The sequence below is a fragment of the Scyliorhinus torazame genome, chromosome 18 (assembly GCF_047496885.1).
Source record: "Scyliorhinus torazame isolate Kashiwa2021f chromosome 18, sScyTor2.1, whole genome shotgun sequence".
NCBI lineage: Eukaryota > Metazoa > Chordata > Chondrichthyes > Carcharhiniformes > Scyliorhinidae > Scyliorhinus > Scyliorhinus torazame.
In genome coordinates, this window is record NC_092724.1 from 50,838,822 (window position 1) to 50,854,114 (window position 15,293).

At 47.5% G+C, this 15,293-nt stretch overlaps 1 protein-coding gene across 4 annotated transcripts in view; it reads right to left on the reverse strand.

Moving 5' to 3' along the window:
* The window catches only part of shdb (Src homology 2 domain containing transforming protein D, b), a 348,493-nt gene that overhangs the window by 26,607 nt on the left and 306,593 nt on the right, over nucleotides 1-15,293 (reverse strand). The window contains exon 7 of one of the 4 annotated variants that reach the window (XM_072482745.1): nucleotides 2,573-2,739. The exons of the other annotated variants lie outside the window; for them this stretch is intronic. Coding sequence (XP_072338846.1) covers nucleotides 2,573-2,739 — 167 coding nt within the window. The remainder of the gene's footprint in view (nucleotides 1-2,572; nucleotides 2,740-15,293) is intronic. 4 annotated transcript variants of the gene reach the window in all.

Sequence of the window (15,293 nt, forward strand, 5' to 3'; positions counted from 1 at the left end):
AGTGACAGCACTGAGTGATAATGCATGTGTTAAAAGACGTTTGTCATCTTGTGCCATGTTTTCCTCTTAATTCCTCTTGCTTCTGTTGCCCTTCCTCCATTACTATGCAGACAGGTGGTACTGAGGTTTCCTACATGACAGATGTAACCTGGAATTGAAGATTAATTTCCTAGGTGCTGTCGCGAGCAATGCAAGAGCAATGCATAGAGCATTTGAAAAATTGATTTTCATTTTCGTAGGTTATAAATAAATAATGGCGATGGGGAGAGAAAAAAAAAAGTTAGATTGAATGGGCCAGCCGGAGATGAGAGTCCAAGGGATGAAGCTTCCAAGAATACATCTAACTAGCTTTGGCAATTCTGCTGGGAAGGCCATCCCAGCTGCTTAGTCTTTCTGAGCATGTGTGGGGCAAGTGAACCAGAGGCTGAAACACATTGTAAAGTGTCTTTGATTTGGACGCAGTTCATATATAGAGTGAGGCAAGGGCTCCAAAATATCAGATAGGGAATGTTTCTATATTTTACACTTGGATCACCAGCTGCGTATGAAAGACTTGAGTTTATACAAAGCTTTTCATGACCAAGCTGGACGTCACAAACATGCCAATGAAATACGTTTTAAAAGTGTAGTCACTGTTCAATAGTAGGAAAGGAAGCAGCCAATTTACACCTCAGCAAACCTTATGCTAATAGGCAAATCATCCTTTTCCATGAGGTTGAGGGGTAAATATTGGCTAGGAAGCTGGCGAAAACTCCTCTGCTCTTCTTTAAAATGATTAATCTTATTCTTTTATGGGATGTGGGTGTCGCTAGCTAGGCCAACATTTATTGTCAATTTCTAATTGCCCCAGGGAAGGTGCTGTCCCATTGCTGGAATACTGTCAGGGCCCATAGCCTTTTCAGTATCCAGTGCCGTCAGCTGCTTCTTGCTATCATGTGGAGTGAATCAAATTGGAAAAATACTGGCATTTGCGGCACTATGGATCGCCAGAGGAGGCGGAGATAGATCATCCACTTGGCACTTCGGATTGTAAATGGTAAATAGTGCCACTGGGTTTTTTACATTCACTCAGGTAAGCACATGGTTCATGCTTTGATGTCTCATCTGAAAGATGGCACCTTTGACAGTGCAGGGGTCCCTCAGAACTGCATTGGAGTGTCGGCCTTGATTTTGTGCTTAAGCCCTGGAGTCAGCAGCATACGGAAAAATAACTCTGGCACCGCAACTACTGACCAATGACAGACCTGACTACCAAAAATACCCCGAATCCCTGCGGACAAACCCGACTCCCCCCGGACAATCCCCTTGACTCCCCCGGACAGCAAAACTCTCCCCAGGCAGCCCTGACTACTCCCCGTACAGCCCCGATTCTTCCCCCCCACCCCACCCTCTGGACTCCCTGCTCCTCCCCCGGACAGCCCCGGCTCTCTCCCCTCCCCCCCCCCCCCCCCCCCCCCCCGAACAGCCCCTCCTCCCTCCTCCCAGACAACTACTCTCCCCGGACAGCTCCAACTCTCCCTGAACAGCCCCGACTCTCCCCGGACAGCCCTGAAAGCCCAAGCTTTACCCCCTGGCTTAAAGAACATGTTGGAAACTTGCTGCCATGGCTGTTTCCCTGGAACTACATTTTCCTGCAGGCTGCAGGTCTTTTGTGCGTGAACTGGCTTTTGTCATTCCTTGGGCCAGGGAATAGCCCTGAGCGCATCCGCAGCAGAAAAAGGCTTGAAGGAGCCAAACACTGTGAAAGCAGAAGTCAGGTCACCTGAGCAGGAGTGGCCCACAGAGCAGGTCAGAGCAAGGGGGGCTGGGGAATGATCCCAGAACTTCCAAAAGTAGAGTTTAAAAATGCTTCAAGCTGAAGAAAGAGATGCAAAGGGAGAAGCAAAGTGGTCTTGAAAGAAGCTCTGAAGATCCGAGGAGGCAGCCGAAGGTTGCTGACTCCTCGCTGCCGGCCTTTGGAACAGAGTTTTGTGCCTGACATGGCCGAAGATCTGAAAGTGTGGTTGGAAGGTAAAGCTTGTGTGGTGATCGAGAATAATTGCAGAAGGTGAGATTGAAACAACATGCCAAAACTACTTTCCACTTCCGGCACCTCTGCATTGCTTGCCAGTCGCCGCTGTTTAGTACCTCCATATATTTTCTCTTTTCTCCCCTGACGTCCAGCTCTTGATGCCGCGAATTGGCAAGATAACATCTTATAAAGTAAAGCAACCTAAGACCCACTGGCCTACCCAGTGCTCGCTCCTGCCCTGAAGGGAGGAAGACCTCAGTCAGAATCGGTAACAACTGCCCACAAGAAATAGAGAATATTTAAAATCTCCAAGCACAAGGGGGGGGATCATGAATTCAGCCGATGGACCAAGGTAATTTTCGAATCATGAAATGTAAATGATAAGAACAGTGATGATGAGGATGACAGGGTGAACCCGGTAGAGAAAATGCCCATAGATGATATTATTAAGACATGTGACGGGTTGATAGGTACACTCGAGCAATGTCCATTGATAAGTAAGCAAGAAATCATGGGCGGGATCTTCCGGCCAATCCGGCTGGCGGGTTCTCCCGGTCTCACCAACAGTGATACCCCCAACCTCCCCGTAAAGGGTTCCCCGGCGGCTGAGATTGCGAACAACGGGAAACAACGGTGGGACTGGAAGATCCTGCTGCCAGCCAATGATGGGCCTCCTCCGCCACCACAAAGCATGCCATGGTGAGTAGAAGATCCCGCCCAATGTCAATCTATAAAATAAAAGACAAACATACGAAACAAAACTCAATGTTGATAGGCAGACAAAGCTGGAAGAACTATTCAAGACTGCCACCCAGCAGACCACATCGATACTCTGAACTCTCTCCTACAAGTTGGATCATGACTTATTTCAGGTGCCCTGAATTCAGTGATACATCATACTTTTCAAGCCATTTTATTTACTTCAGACTATAGCTACCCTAGGCTTCAGCTATTGTAAGTAGGCCCCGTCCCATATACAGTATCCGAAAACCAAAATTATCTGAAATCCGAACAATCGACCGAGAGGATTTTGGATAATGGATACCCGAACTGTAAAACGTTGCATAATGAAATTCTAGCTAGGCTAAAGTTCAATGATTCAAACTAACACACGGCTCAAAATAAAATGCCTATCACCTACCGGAACTAATATTTAAACAGCATTACTTACTGATTTCTGGGATCTCGCTGATTAAAACAAAGAAAAACGACGCAATAGTAGATTTAGAAATGATATGGCCAACACGTTTTTTTAAGAGCTCCTGAACCTCAAAGTTTCCCATGACACCGCTGCCTGGAGTAGGGTTTGAACCTTCTGGTTCAGAGGAAGTGTGCTACCATCTGAGCCACAGATGGTAAGACTGACTCCCTCATCCAAACTACAGATGTGCTGATGTAAACGAGGCATGGGGCATGGGGTACTGTAGAATTGGCTGAAATTCAACCCCGATGCTTGCAACTGCATCTTTCCTACCATTGCTTCTTCCGAGCAATAATGATCCCATCTGCTGCCTTCCTGAGGCATTACTGTTACTGCAGTGGGATTGATGCCAAATGGGGTCTTTAAGAATGAACAAGTTACTGTATAGGATGCATAGGACTCTGTTCGTACAAACACAGGAAAGGATGCAGATGAAACACCTGATTGCCTAGAGACCATGGGAAAATCATTGCAGGATGAAGCAAAATAACAGGGATAATAAGATCAGTAGGGGTTAACTTGGCAACACCAAAAAGGTAGTCGCTGCACATTACTTAAAGGCATGCGGTCAACTGACTGTAAGAATTTCCTGAAGAAAGACCCAGCATTTCTGTCAGCAACAGACAGAAATCTGACTAGGAGGTATGAGCTATTAGCAGCTTCATGTAATATTCATGGTTTGGAGTTTCAGAAGGCTTTAATCTTCATAATCAACAGCAGGGGAACAGAATGGTGTCCATGTTAGTGCCTTTCATGTGGACATGCTGTAAACCATCTTCCTCTGATATTAAGGTATGAGCGGTGACGGCTAAAAGCTAAAGTCAATCTACCAGTCTGTGGAACACCGTGTCGAATGGAGACATATTGACCTTTAGGTTCAGAGGAGACCTGCAACGAGCACCCACCGGCTTAATGGGCATACGCATTGCCAGTACGATATGAAAGATAGATTTTATTTAGCGTCTTAGGGCATCTCAAAGTGCTTTCCAAATTAACTACTTTTGAAATGCAGCCACCGTTTCGTAGGCCAAAAAAAACTATCATAAAAATTTTACTGGAATGAAAATCTGACATATGTAGTTCAATATCGGTTTTGACTTCAGCCACTCTGGAAGGACACAGGTTGAAAGGAAGCATGAGAATGATGTCCACACTCTCTCTGATCAACGCTGTTTGCTTCTTCTATTTTTAATTTCCAGCCTCAGTTTTCTCCTCTCCGTCCTGAGGCTGCTGCTTACTCTTATTGGGTTTTGGTCCCTCAGTTGCCACTCTTCCTGACCCATTTTGCCCACCTGCCCCGCACTTCATGTGCGAGCCTGCACCCATTCAAGCACTAACCACTCAGGGCCCCACAGCGGGGTAGGCCACTGGTGCAAATACCACTTCACCCAGCACATAGCCGGTTCAAAATGGAACACTGTCCCTTGGTACAGAGTAAGAAAGTGAGAGTCCAGAGGCCTGGCTGGGTAATCATTGGCCAGGATTGCCAGGCAGTTTGCCAGGATTCTAGAGCAGTTTGCAATTAATCTCCAGGATGAGCCAAGCACAGAGGAAAATGATCAGGGCTTTAAAAATATGTTTCTGTAAATTTTCTTTCAACTTCCATTCTTTGGTCACAGAAGCCTAGCTGCAGAGTAGTTCCGGCTGGGACTTGGCGTGTAAATATTTTCCTTTCGGAAATAAACCATTGTTTGACTCTCCTTTCCAGACTCTTCCTTGACTACTCAACCACTCCGGAAAAATTGATCTGTTTGATCCGGAGGTTGAACATTGGGGCCAATATGTCAAAAGGCTTTGATATTTTATCGCTGCCAATGAGATAACAGCAGAAGAGATGCTGAAAGTAATATTACTTCCTGTTGCAGCCCAAAAAACATAAAACCTTGTGTGAAGCTTAACATCTCCGAGCTCCAAATCCTTTGATCAGCTAGTGAGTGACCATTTTAACCCCTGACCCTCCATCATTATGCAGAGATACAAGTTTCATACAGTTATCAGAGGTCCGGGGTGAAATGGTATCAGCTTTTGTAGTCAGATTTTGACAAATGTCGGGACATTGTGAAATCTGAAGTTCTCTCAGCGACATGTTGCGTAACCGATTGATATGTGTGATCACAGCTTAAATATTCAGAAGAAGTTGCTGGAAGATACCAAGATATCCTTGGACAAAGCAGTTGAGTTGGCTCAAAAGACTGAAACCACTGAGCAAAGTGCTTTTGAATTGCAAAGCATGCACTCTGAGGTGAACTAATTATGGCGGGAAGCGACGAACAGTGATCTTCCCGAAGCGAGGGAGCAGCGGAACCAGAAAAGAAGAAAAGCGATCGGCAGTCACAAGACGTAGAGGCGTGTTACCATTGTGGGGATGAACATTCAAAGGACGGATGTAGATATAAAGAATTCAGCTGTTTCAAATGTAATAAGAAAGGCCATTTGCAAGACAGACAGGCAGACAGTCTACTTTCAAGTTCACAAATAAAAGTAATGCCGACTTCAGTCAACAATCTTGAGGAACCCTTGAAGAAACATCAGAGGCATACAAGTTCAACAAGGTGAGATTACCCCCCCCCCCACTAAGATCGCCCTTATCATCAATGGCCATCCACTCAAAATGGAGGTTGATACAGGGGCGGCTGGCACATTAGTGGGTGAGCAAAGGTTTAAGTGCCTGCAGGGTGGGCTGTAGCCTGTAAATCTCAGCAGTACATCTGCCACCTTAGCCATCTACACTGGAGAGGCACTGAAGATATTGGGGACGGCATCAATACCTGTATGGTACCAACACCAGTCAACCAAGCTGCTATTGATCATTGCAAGGGGAAAGATACCAAGCCTCATGGGGAGTGATTGGCTGAAGAAAAGCCAATTGAATGGTTAGAAATATTCAGCATCACCGCTGGCGTTTTCCAGGAGCTTCTATGAAAATACCAGAAGGTGCAGGGGGGATTTGAGGAAAATCTTTTTTACCCAGAGGGTGGTGACGGTCTGGAATGCACTGCCTGGAAGGGTGGCAGAGGCGGGTTGCCTCACAACCTTTAAAAGGTACCTGGATGAGCACTTGACACATCTTATCATTCGAGGGTATGGGCCAAGTGCTGGCAAATGGGATTAGGATTGGCAGATCAGGTACTTTTCATGCGGCAGTGCAGACTCGATGGGCCGAACGGCCTTTTCTGCACTGTATTTTTCTGTGATTCTTCCAGAGGGAGTTGAGATGCATCAAAGGTGTGAAAGCAAAGATCTATGTAGAGCCAGAAACAAGACCAAATCTTTTTGCGCCAGACCTGTGCCTTATGCTCTACATAAAAAAGTGGATTTGAAGCATCTGGAGGACCTGGGGGTAATTACTCCAGTACAGTTTTCAGAATGAGCAGTACCCATTGTACCAGTGTTGAAGCCGGACCACACAGTCTGAAATTGTGGTGGTTATAAGATGACGGTGAACATGGCTGCTAAAGTAGATAAATATGCTATATCCAGGATAGAAGATTGATATGGCAAGTTGGCAGGAGGTCTTAAGCCCATCGAATTAGATTTAAGCCATGTGTACCAGCAGCTTCAGCTGGAAAATGAGTCAAGGAAGTTCATTATCATAAATATCATAAAGGCTTGTTCCAGTATACGAGATTGCCTTTTGGTATCTCACCGGCCTGTGAGATATTCCAGCGTACAATGGGCAGCCTTTTGCAGGCAGTTCCGAAGGTTGTTGTATAGCTGGACAATGTCCCAGGGACGGGGCAGAGGAACACAGAGTGAATTTGGAAGAAGTCCTCAAGAGGTTAAAGAAGCCGGTATTCGGCTAAAGCGAGAGAAGAGCATATTTCTGGATGATAGACGTCAAGTATTTAGATTTCAGAGCTAATGCAAAGAGGTTCCACCCCCTCGAAAATAAGATAAAGTCAACAAAAGGGGTCCCGAAACCCAAGGAGTGCTCTGGAAATGATGTCCTTTCTCAGGATGGTCAATCATTACAGCTGCTTTTTGCTTAACCTATCAACCATCCTGGCACACCTGCATCAACTGCTAAAAAACAACCAACGTTGGAAGTGGGAAGATTCCCAGAGGAAAGTCTTATGATCAAGTTAAGGAGGCCCTGCAGTCATGACCATTTCAACCCAGATAAACCCATTGTTGTTACTTGCGATGCATCACCATACAGCATTGGCGTGATACTCTCACACAAAATGAAAGGTGGTGTGGAAAGGCCTGTCGCCTTCACATCCAGAACACTGTCCGATGCTGAGAAGAAGCATTCCCAGATTGACATTTATGTCGGAAAGAAATGTAATTGATCTGTTATGGCCAACACTTCACTCTCATTACTTGGCATTTTTTGTGAAGATAAACCCATCCCGCCAATAGCTTCATCCAAGTGCAAAGATGGGCGCTGCTCTTGGCTGCTTATTTGTAAACCTTTCAGCATTGACGGGGAACCCAGATATCAAATGCGAATGCTTAAGTAGGCTTCCATTGCCACAAACAATTTCTGAACCTCCCACTCTGAAGGAGATGCCCAGGCTCTAAATTTCCATACTTTACCTATTTAATCTGCCCACATTAAGGCATGGACCAACAGAGACACTTGTGGTGTCAATAATCAAAGGGATGGTTCGTACAGCCTGGCAATTTGAAAAGTCAGAACAGAGGCCCTCTATGCAACATAGGGATGAAATCACTTGTGAAGATGGATCCTCCTGTGAAATTGCAGAGTAAGAGTGCCACTCTCAGGGTGGTAACCTCTTCTTCAAGAAGTGGTCACCCTGGGCAAACTAAAAATGAAGGTACTGGCCTGGAGTTATGTTTGGTGGCCAGGAATCGACAAGGACACAGAAAACATGGTCAATCAGTGCGACCACTGTCAGTCTCAACACAACCTTCCGCCTGCAGCAAGTTTACACCCTTGGGAGTGGCCGGAATGTCTGTCAATCAGACACCACATAGACTTTGCCGGTTCTTTTTTAGGTATGATGTTTTTAATTGTCATAGATGCCCACTCGAAGTAGCTAGATGTCCAGCCTATACGTTGAACCACTTTAGCAGCCACCAAATCTTTGCCATTCACGACCTACCTGGGGTGCTTTTCTCAGACAATGGTACTGCCTTCACAGCAGAAGAGTTTCAACTCTTCATTAAGTCCGCTGCAATCCAACACGTAAGGACAGCCCTCTACCACCCCACATCAAATGGGCTGGGTGTAAGAGAGGTCCAAACTTTCAAAGCATCAATGAAGAAACGACCACTCCTGCTCCATTTGGTAAACTTGTTTCTCTTGTACAATTCAACCCCGCATACCACCACTGGGGTTACCCCGGCTGAGTTGCTAATGGGCTGGCGTTTGTTTTGAGCTCCTTCACTATAACTCTCTTTGTCTGGATATAACTGTAAGTAAGAGTTTTTCTGTTTTGGTATTTCAGGGATCTGTAGGGGAATTTAAGGGGGGAGAAATGTTGTAACGCGGCGATACTTATGGGGCGATTTTTCGAGGGCCTCGTGATGGGCCCAAAGCCTATGCGGCCGGAGCAGGTGAAGGTTAGCCTGTCAGGGGTTTGGGTGTGATTCGGGCTGTTTGGGCTTGGTCAGAGTTAGCCCGGGAGTCATGGGAATAAGACTTGTGTAGTAGTTGTGCTGTCCAGTGTATATAGTTGTTTTAGTTCAATAAACCTCTGTTGTGTTTCAGCACCGCCTTGTCGATCGCCTCGCAATAAAACACATACAGAAAGGAATTGTACAATCGAGTAATTTTCTTTCCAAATGGCATGGGAAGGTGGTGCACTGTGAGTGCGGACATACTGGCAACTAATGTGATGTTGTCTCCTGTAATCTATCCAACAAAAATAGCCTACCTTTACATTGGTAATACCACACTATTCAATCTCAGATACAGAAGCACAAATGAAATCCCATAGAATCCCTACAGTGCAGAAGGCCATTCTGTCCATCAGCTCTGCACTGATCCTCCTAAAGAGCACTCTACCTATGCCCACTCCACCGCCTAACCCCGTGCATTGAATATGGCCAATCCACCTACCCTGCACATCATTGGTTTGTAGGAGGTAAGCGGAGAACCTGGAGGAGACCGATCCAGACATGGGGAAAACATGCAAAGTCCACACAGACAGTCACCCAATGCCAGAATTGAACCGGGGTTCCTGGGCTGTGAGACATCGGTGTTAACCATTGTGTCACCATGCCACACAATGCTTGAAACTGTATCCTTCCCCACCATTGCTTCTGTCTAGCAATAATGATACCATCGACTATCCCAAGGCCTGGGTATTATCACAATGGGAATCAACCCCAACCCTCAATCAGGTTCTTTCAGCTGCCCGATGAAGCCAAAAAAGCCAGAAAGTTACCAAAGTATAGCCTCTCCAGTGGGCATGTTGGTGTTAACATAATTTACCTATTGTACGTGTCGACTGGTCACCGACACACACCATCCTGACTTGGAACTATATCGCCGTTCCTTCACTGTTGACGTGTCAAATACCTGGAGCTCCCTCCCTAACAGCACTGTGGGGGTATATACACCCCATGAACTACGCTAAATTTAGTGTACCTATTTAAGGGGCAATTTAGCGTGGACAATCCACCTACCCTGCACATCTTTGGGTTGAGGGGGCGAACTCCCACAGGGAGGATGTGCAAACTCCAGACGGACAGTGAACCAGAGCCGGGATCGAACTGGGACCTCGGCGCCGTGAGGCAGCAGTGCTAACCACTGCGCCGCAAGCTGCCCACCCCACCTTCTCAAGGGCAAAGATTTTGGCCGAGCCAGCGAAGTTAATGTACCACGAAAATAATTAAAAGCAAAATGCAGATTGGTGTCAACTGCAACGTGCACTCAGTTCCTGGACTGACCTTCGCGAAGCACCAAATTAAATAGTCAGTCTTTCAGCAAAGAGTAAAGCGTGGGAGAGACACATGGCCGCACTTTCAATCGGAAACTTTCGATTGGATATCAAATCTAGGCCCTGCTTAGCCTTGAAGGTGAATGTCACAGATTCCCTGGCACTATTTCGAAGTAGGGCAGGCAAGTTCACCCTGGTGTGCTGGTCAATACTTATCCCCAGAAAAACACCACTAAAACTGATTATCTGGTCATTAAAATTCCAAAGGTGTGCACGGTAGGTGCATTGGTCACACTAAATTGTCCCTTAATTGGGAAAAAAGAATTGGGTACTCTAAATCACAGTAACTTCATTGCAGTGTAACTGTAAGCCTACGTGTGACAATAAAGATTATTATATTATTATAAATTTTTTTAAAAGAGAAGGCAGGACTTTCCTGAATAACCTCAGGCCGATACAGGAATTGAACCTGCGCTGTTGGCATCACATGGCTTCACAAACAAGCCATTCAGCCAACTAAGTTAAACAGGTTTTCGAACATTGATTCCAATATTCAGACCATTTGCCTGGTACAGGAAATCATTAGCACAGATGGTGTATGATATGGGGACTGTAATAGGGAAAATTTATCCAAATACAGTACCCCAGAAAGTTCTGTATTATAAAGCATTAAAAAGCCTAATTTGGGCAGCACGGTGGCACAGTGGTTAGCATTGCTGCCTCACGGTGCCGACGTCCCAGGTTATATACCGACTCTGGGTCACTGTCCGTGTGGAGTTTGCACATTCTCCCTGTATTTGCCCCCACAATCCAAAGATGTGCAGAGTAGGTGGATTGGCCACGCTAAATTGCCCCTTAATTGGAAAAAATGAATTGGGTACTCTAAATTTAATAAAAGCATACAAAGAGATCCATTGTAAGTACATTGCACTTTGCTGCTTGTGAATTTGTAGGGATTTCACACACATCAGGGGATTCCTGTAACTCACAGACTAACATTATCTTACAGCTGCGTGGTGCCTTTGAAGATGTGCTGACATACACACAGAGCAGCAGTGAATATAAAGGCCGCCTCTACAGGTTCCCTGCTGCCAACTGCTGATCGTTCAGAATACCTGTAGAGGCCAGTGATGCAGGATCTCTGATATCAGCTTCCTCAGTTGTTGAGGAAGGTCACTCTCGGTGGAGGTCTGTCTCATTCCTCACTCTGTGCTGTGGCGATTCCCCGAGCCATTTCCCGCTTCATCTGGAGGTCGCAAATGGGCTGCGTTTGAAGGGACGCGATGTGCAAACTTCTAGATAAAGGGAAGAAAACATGCCCAACATCGCCCTAATCCTGAGGGCCACCTTTGTGTGTAGCTGATCCTCGGTATGCAAACACCAAGTGCCACTATGTGCTGAGGTTCTACCTGTGATGCGACCATCAATTCACACGAGACAGTGAGTGGAAGTGAACAGTGGCTTTAATCGACTAGAACAGTGCCTGCCTGCGACTTGTCTGCTCGTGAGAGCCGCCTACAGGGCAGCTTCTCTTTATACCTCCCCTCAAGGGGGCGGAGCCAGGGGCTGAGCCCACAAGGGCACCAACATGATACATTCCGTGTGGTACAGTGCAATGGTCCATAGGTGGAGCCCACATGGGCAACAGCATGGTACAATGTGATACACAATGTGATACAGTGGTGAATGGTTGGTACAATACGTTCACCACAACCTGTCCCCAATGATGTGAAGGATGAGCCTAGCCATGCAGCCACAGAACACTCCAAGTTGTTGGACCATACGGTACCACAACTTCTCTCCTCTCCCTCACTCTGCTGACACCTCAATCCTCCTTGAAGAAGTCGATGAAAGGCTTCCACTTCCGGGCAAACCCATCGGCTGACCCTCTGAAGACAAACTTGATTTTTTCCAACCTTAGGAACTCCGCCACGTCGCTCACCAGTACCCCTGGTTTTGGTGGCTCCAGACCCTTCCACCCAAGCAAAATCCATCTCCGGGCTATCAGGGAGGCGAAGGCCAGGACATTGGCCTCTCTCGTCCCCTCGGCTCCCGGGTCATCCGACACTCCAAACATCGCCACGAATGGACTCGGGACCACTTTCACCCTCAACGCCCCGGACATTAAGTTCCCGAACCTGCCAGAGCCCCTTCAGTTTTGGACATGCTCAGAACATGTGAACATGGTTTACGGGTCTTCCCGCACACCGTCCACGCCTATCCTCTACCCCCTCAAAAAACCTACTCATCCTAGCCACCGTCATGTGCACCTTATGAACCACCTTGAACTGGATAAGGCTAAGCCTCACACACGGCGAGGATGCCACTCCCGAAATCTCGCATCCAGCAACCCCCCCCACACCGGTGCAAACCTGTGATTGTCGCAAATCGGTGCCCACACCGAGGCACCTTCCAACCTCAGATGCCACTGCCCCCATACCCTCAGGACCACTACCACTGGGCTCGTTGAGTACCTGGCGAGCGAGAATAGCAGAGACGCCGTCAACATTGCCCCTAAACCCGTTCCCCTACAAGAGGCTGCCTCCATCCGCCCCCATGCTGACCCCTCCCCCACTACCCACTTCCTAAACATGACTCTCTTAGCTGCCCACTAATAATTCATTATATTTGGCAAGGCCAGCCCGTTCCCGCCCCCCGCCCCCACTCCAACACCTTCTTAACCCGTGGGGTTTACTCCATCCACACAAATCCCAAAATCAAAGCGTTGACTTTCTTAAAAAATGATTTTGGGACGATGATTGGGAGGTTCTGAAAGACCAATAAGAGCTTCGGCAGCACCGTCAGTTTCACTGTCTGCACCCACCCCGGCAGCGACAGTGGCAGAACATCGCACCTCTTAAAATCCCCCTTCATCTGTTCCACCAACCGAGCCAGATTCAGCTTATGCAGCTGCGCCCATCCCCATCACACTTGGATGGCCAAGTACCTGAAGCTCCCCCCACCACCTTGAACAACAGCTCTCCCAACCTCTTCTCCTGCCCCCTGGCCTCGATCGGGAACTCATTCTTCCTCATATTTAGCTTGTATCCGGAAAGCCGGCCAAACTCCTCCAGGATACTCATGATTCCCCAATATACCCCAATGGGTCCAACATATACAGGAACAGGTCGTCTGCATACAGCGAGACCCCATGCACAATCCCCCCTCCCCCCTGCACAATCCCTCTCCAACTCCTCGACACTCTAAGTGCCATTGCCAGTGGCTCTATTGCCAAGGCAAAAAGCAACGGGGAGAGTGGGCACCCCTGCCTTGTCCCATGGTGTAACCTGAAGTACCCCAAACTCACCCGATACGACTGCATGCATCCCTACTGGCACGTTGTACATCTGACGGACCCAGTCCACAAACCCCTGCCCGAATCCAAACCATCCTAACATTTCCCATAGATACTCCCACTCCACCCAATCAAAAGCCTACTCTACGTCCATTGCCACTGCCACCTCCACATTCTGCCCTCCGGGGGCATCATTATCACGTTTAATAGTCTCCTAACATTCGCCGATAATTGCCTCCCCTTTACAAACCCCGTCTGGTCTTTCTCTATCACCCCCGGCACACAGTCCTCGATGTGTGAGGCCAGGATGTTCGCCAGCAACTTAGTATCCATATTTAATAACAATATCGGGCGGTATGACCCACACTGCTCCAGATCTTTATCTTTCTTCAGTACTAGGGATATGGACGCCTGCGATAATGGAGGGGTGCAAGTCCCCCTTTTCCGTCGCCTCATTATATGCCCTTACCAGCAGAGGCCACAGGCACCCCCCCAAACTCGCCCATCTCAACATCTTAACCTTCTCCAGGAATCAGTGGAGACGCATCACTATCACCCTTGGTAGCTCGTTAGCCTGCGGCTTCCTCATCACTGTCCTATGCGCTCGGTCAACCTCCAGGGGCCGGTCAAAGACCCCCCTAGCCCATCAACCTCTCCAGCATCTTGGCTACATATGAGCCAGCGTCCACTTCCTGGATGCCTTCAGACATCCCCATGCTTCATATATTCTGTCTCCGGAAGTGATTCTCCAGGTCCTCCACCTTCTCCTTTAACCTCTTCTGGGTCTCCCAAATCACACCTATTTTGGCCGCCAACAAGGCAAGCTGCTCCTCGAGCTCACCCACCGCCTCCTCCACTTTCCGAATATCCTGACCCTGGGACTCCAGCCTCTGTTCCACACGATCAATTCCCGCCTTTAGTGGTTCCACCGCTTTGGCTAGGTCCTCCTGGGCTTCCCCCTTATGCCGGCTGAGCTTCTCGTTCAAGAAGTCCACCAGCTGCTCCATCGAACATTGGGCGTGCAAGGCAGGGCCTTTGACCTCTGCCGTCTTGACCTGTGGCGCACAAAGATTCTCTTGCTTCAACTACTCCCTTCTTTTCGCCATACTTCTGCTCCGTAGATCCATCGACCGGCCACACCAGTGTAGCTTACTCCAGTCACTTCTGCGAGACCCCGTTTTGATGTGAGTGATTCAGTTTTCTATTAATAATCCCAGAGCAAACTCGAAATAGGATAAGCTCTCACTGTTAGTTTATTTACCCATACTCAAACGCAGTAGGAGGACTGCAACGTACCCCCCTGGGCACTCCCCCTGGGCACTCACTGGGCACTCCCCCTGGGCACTCATACAGCAAAAGGGGATGGAGAAATTAAAGATTTACAGAACAAAGACCATAGAGAAAAGAGTTATTGTTTCATGTGTGTCCAGAGTGTGGAATCAAAATCCTATAAGGTAACCCTTCAATGGGGTCCACAGGCTGAAAGTCGATGTTGTATAATTCACTTTTTCAGTAGAATTGATTTCAAACAAGGAGATAGGGATGCAGAGATGAATCAGTCTTGCAGGCGATGGTACAGAAGCTTCAGTAGATGGGGCCAGGTATTCAATCTGGACAGAGTCCCTTTTCTGTGTTGCTGCTTGTAGATGGTAAAACGGCAGGCTGGGCTTTTTCCAAACAACAAGGCAATATTAATGGTTACATAAGCTAGAAAATTCCATGTCTCATGACTCCCACCTCTTCACAGTGTCTTTGACAAAGGGTATGTATCCTCTGTTTAGATTCCTGAGATGATTAAATGTTTTTATTATTCATTCAGTGGATGTGGACTTCACTGGCGAGACCAGTGTCCATCCCTAGTTACCCTTAAGAAGGTGGCGGTGAACTGCCGCCTTGAACCACTGCAGTCCATGTCATGTAAGTACACCCACATTG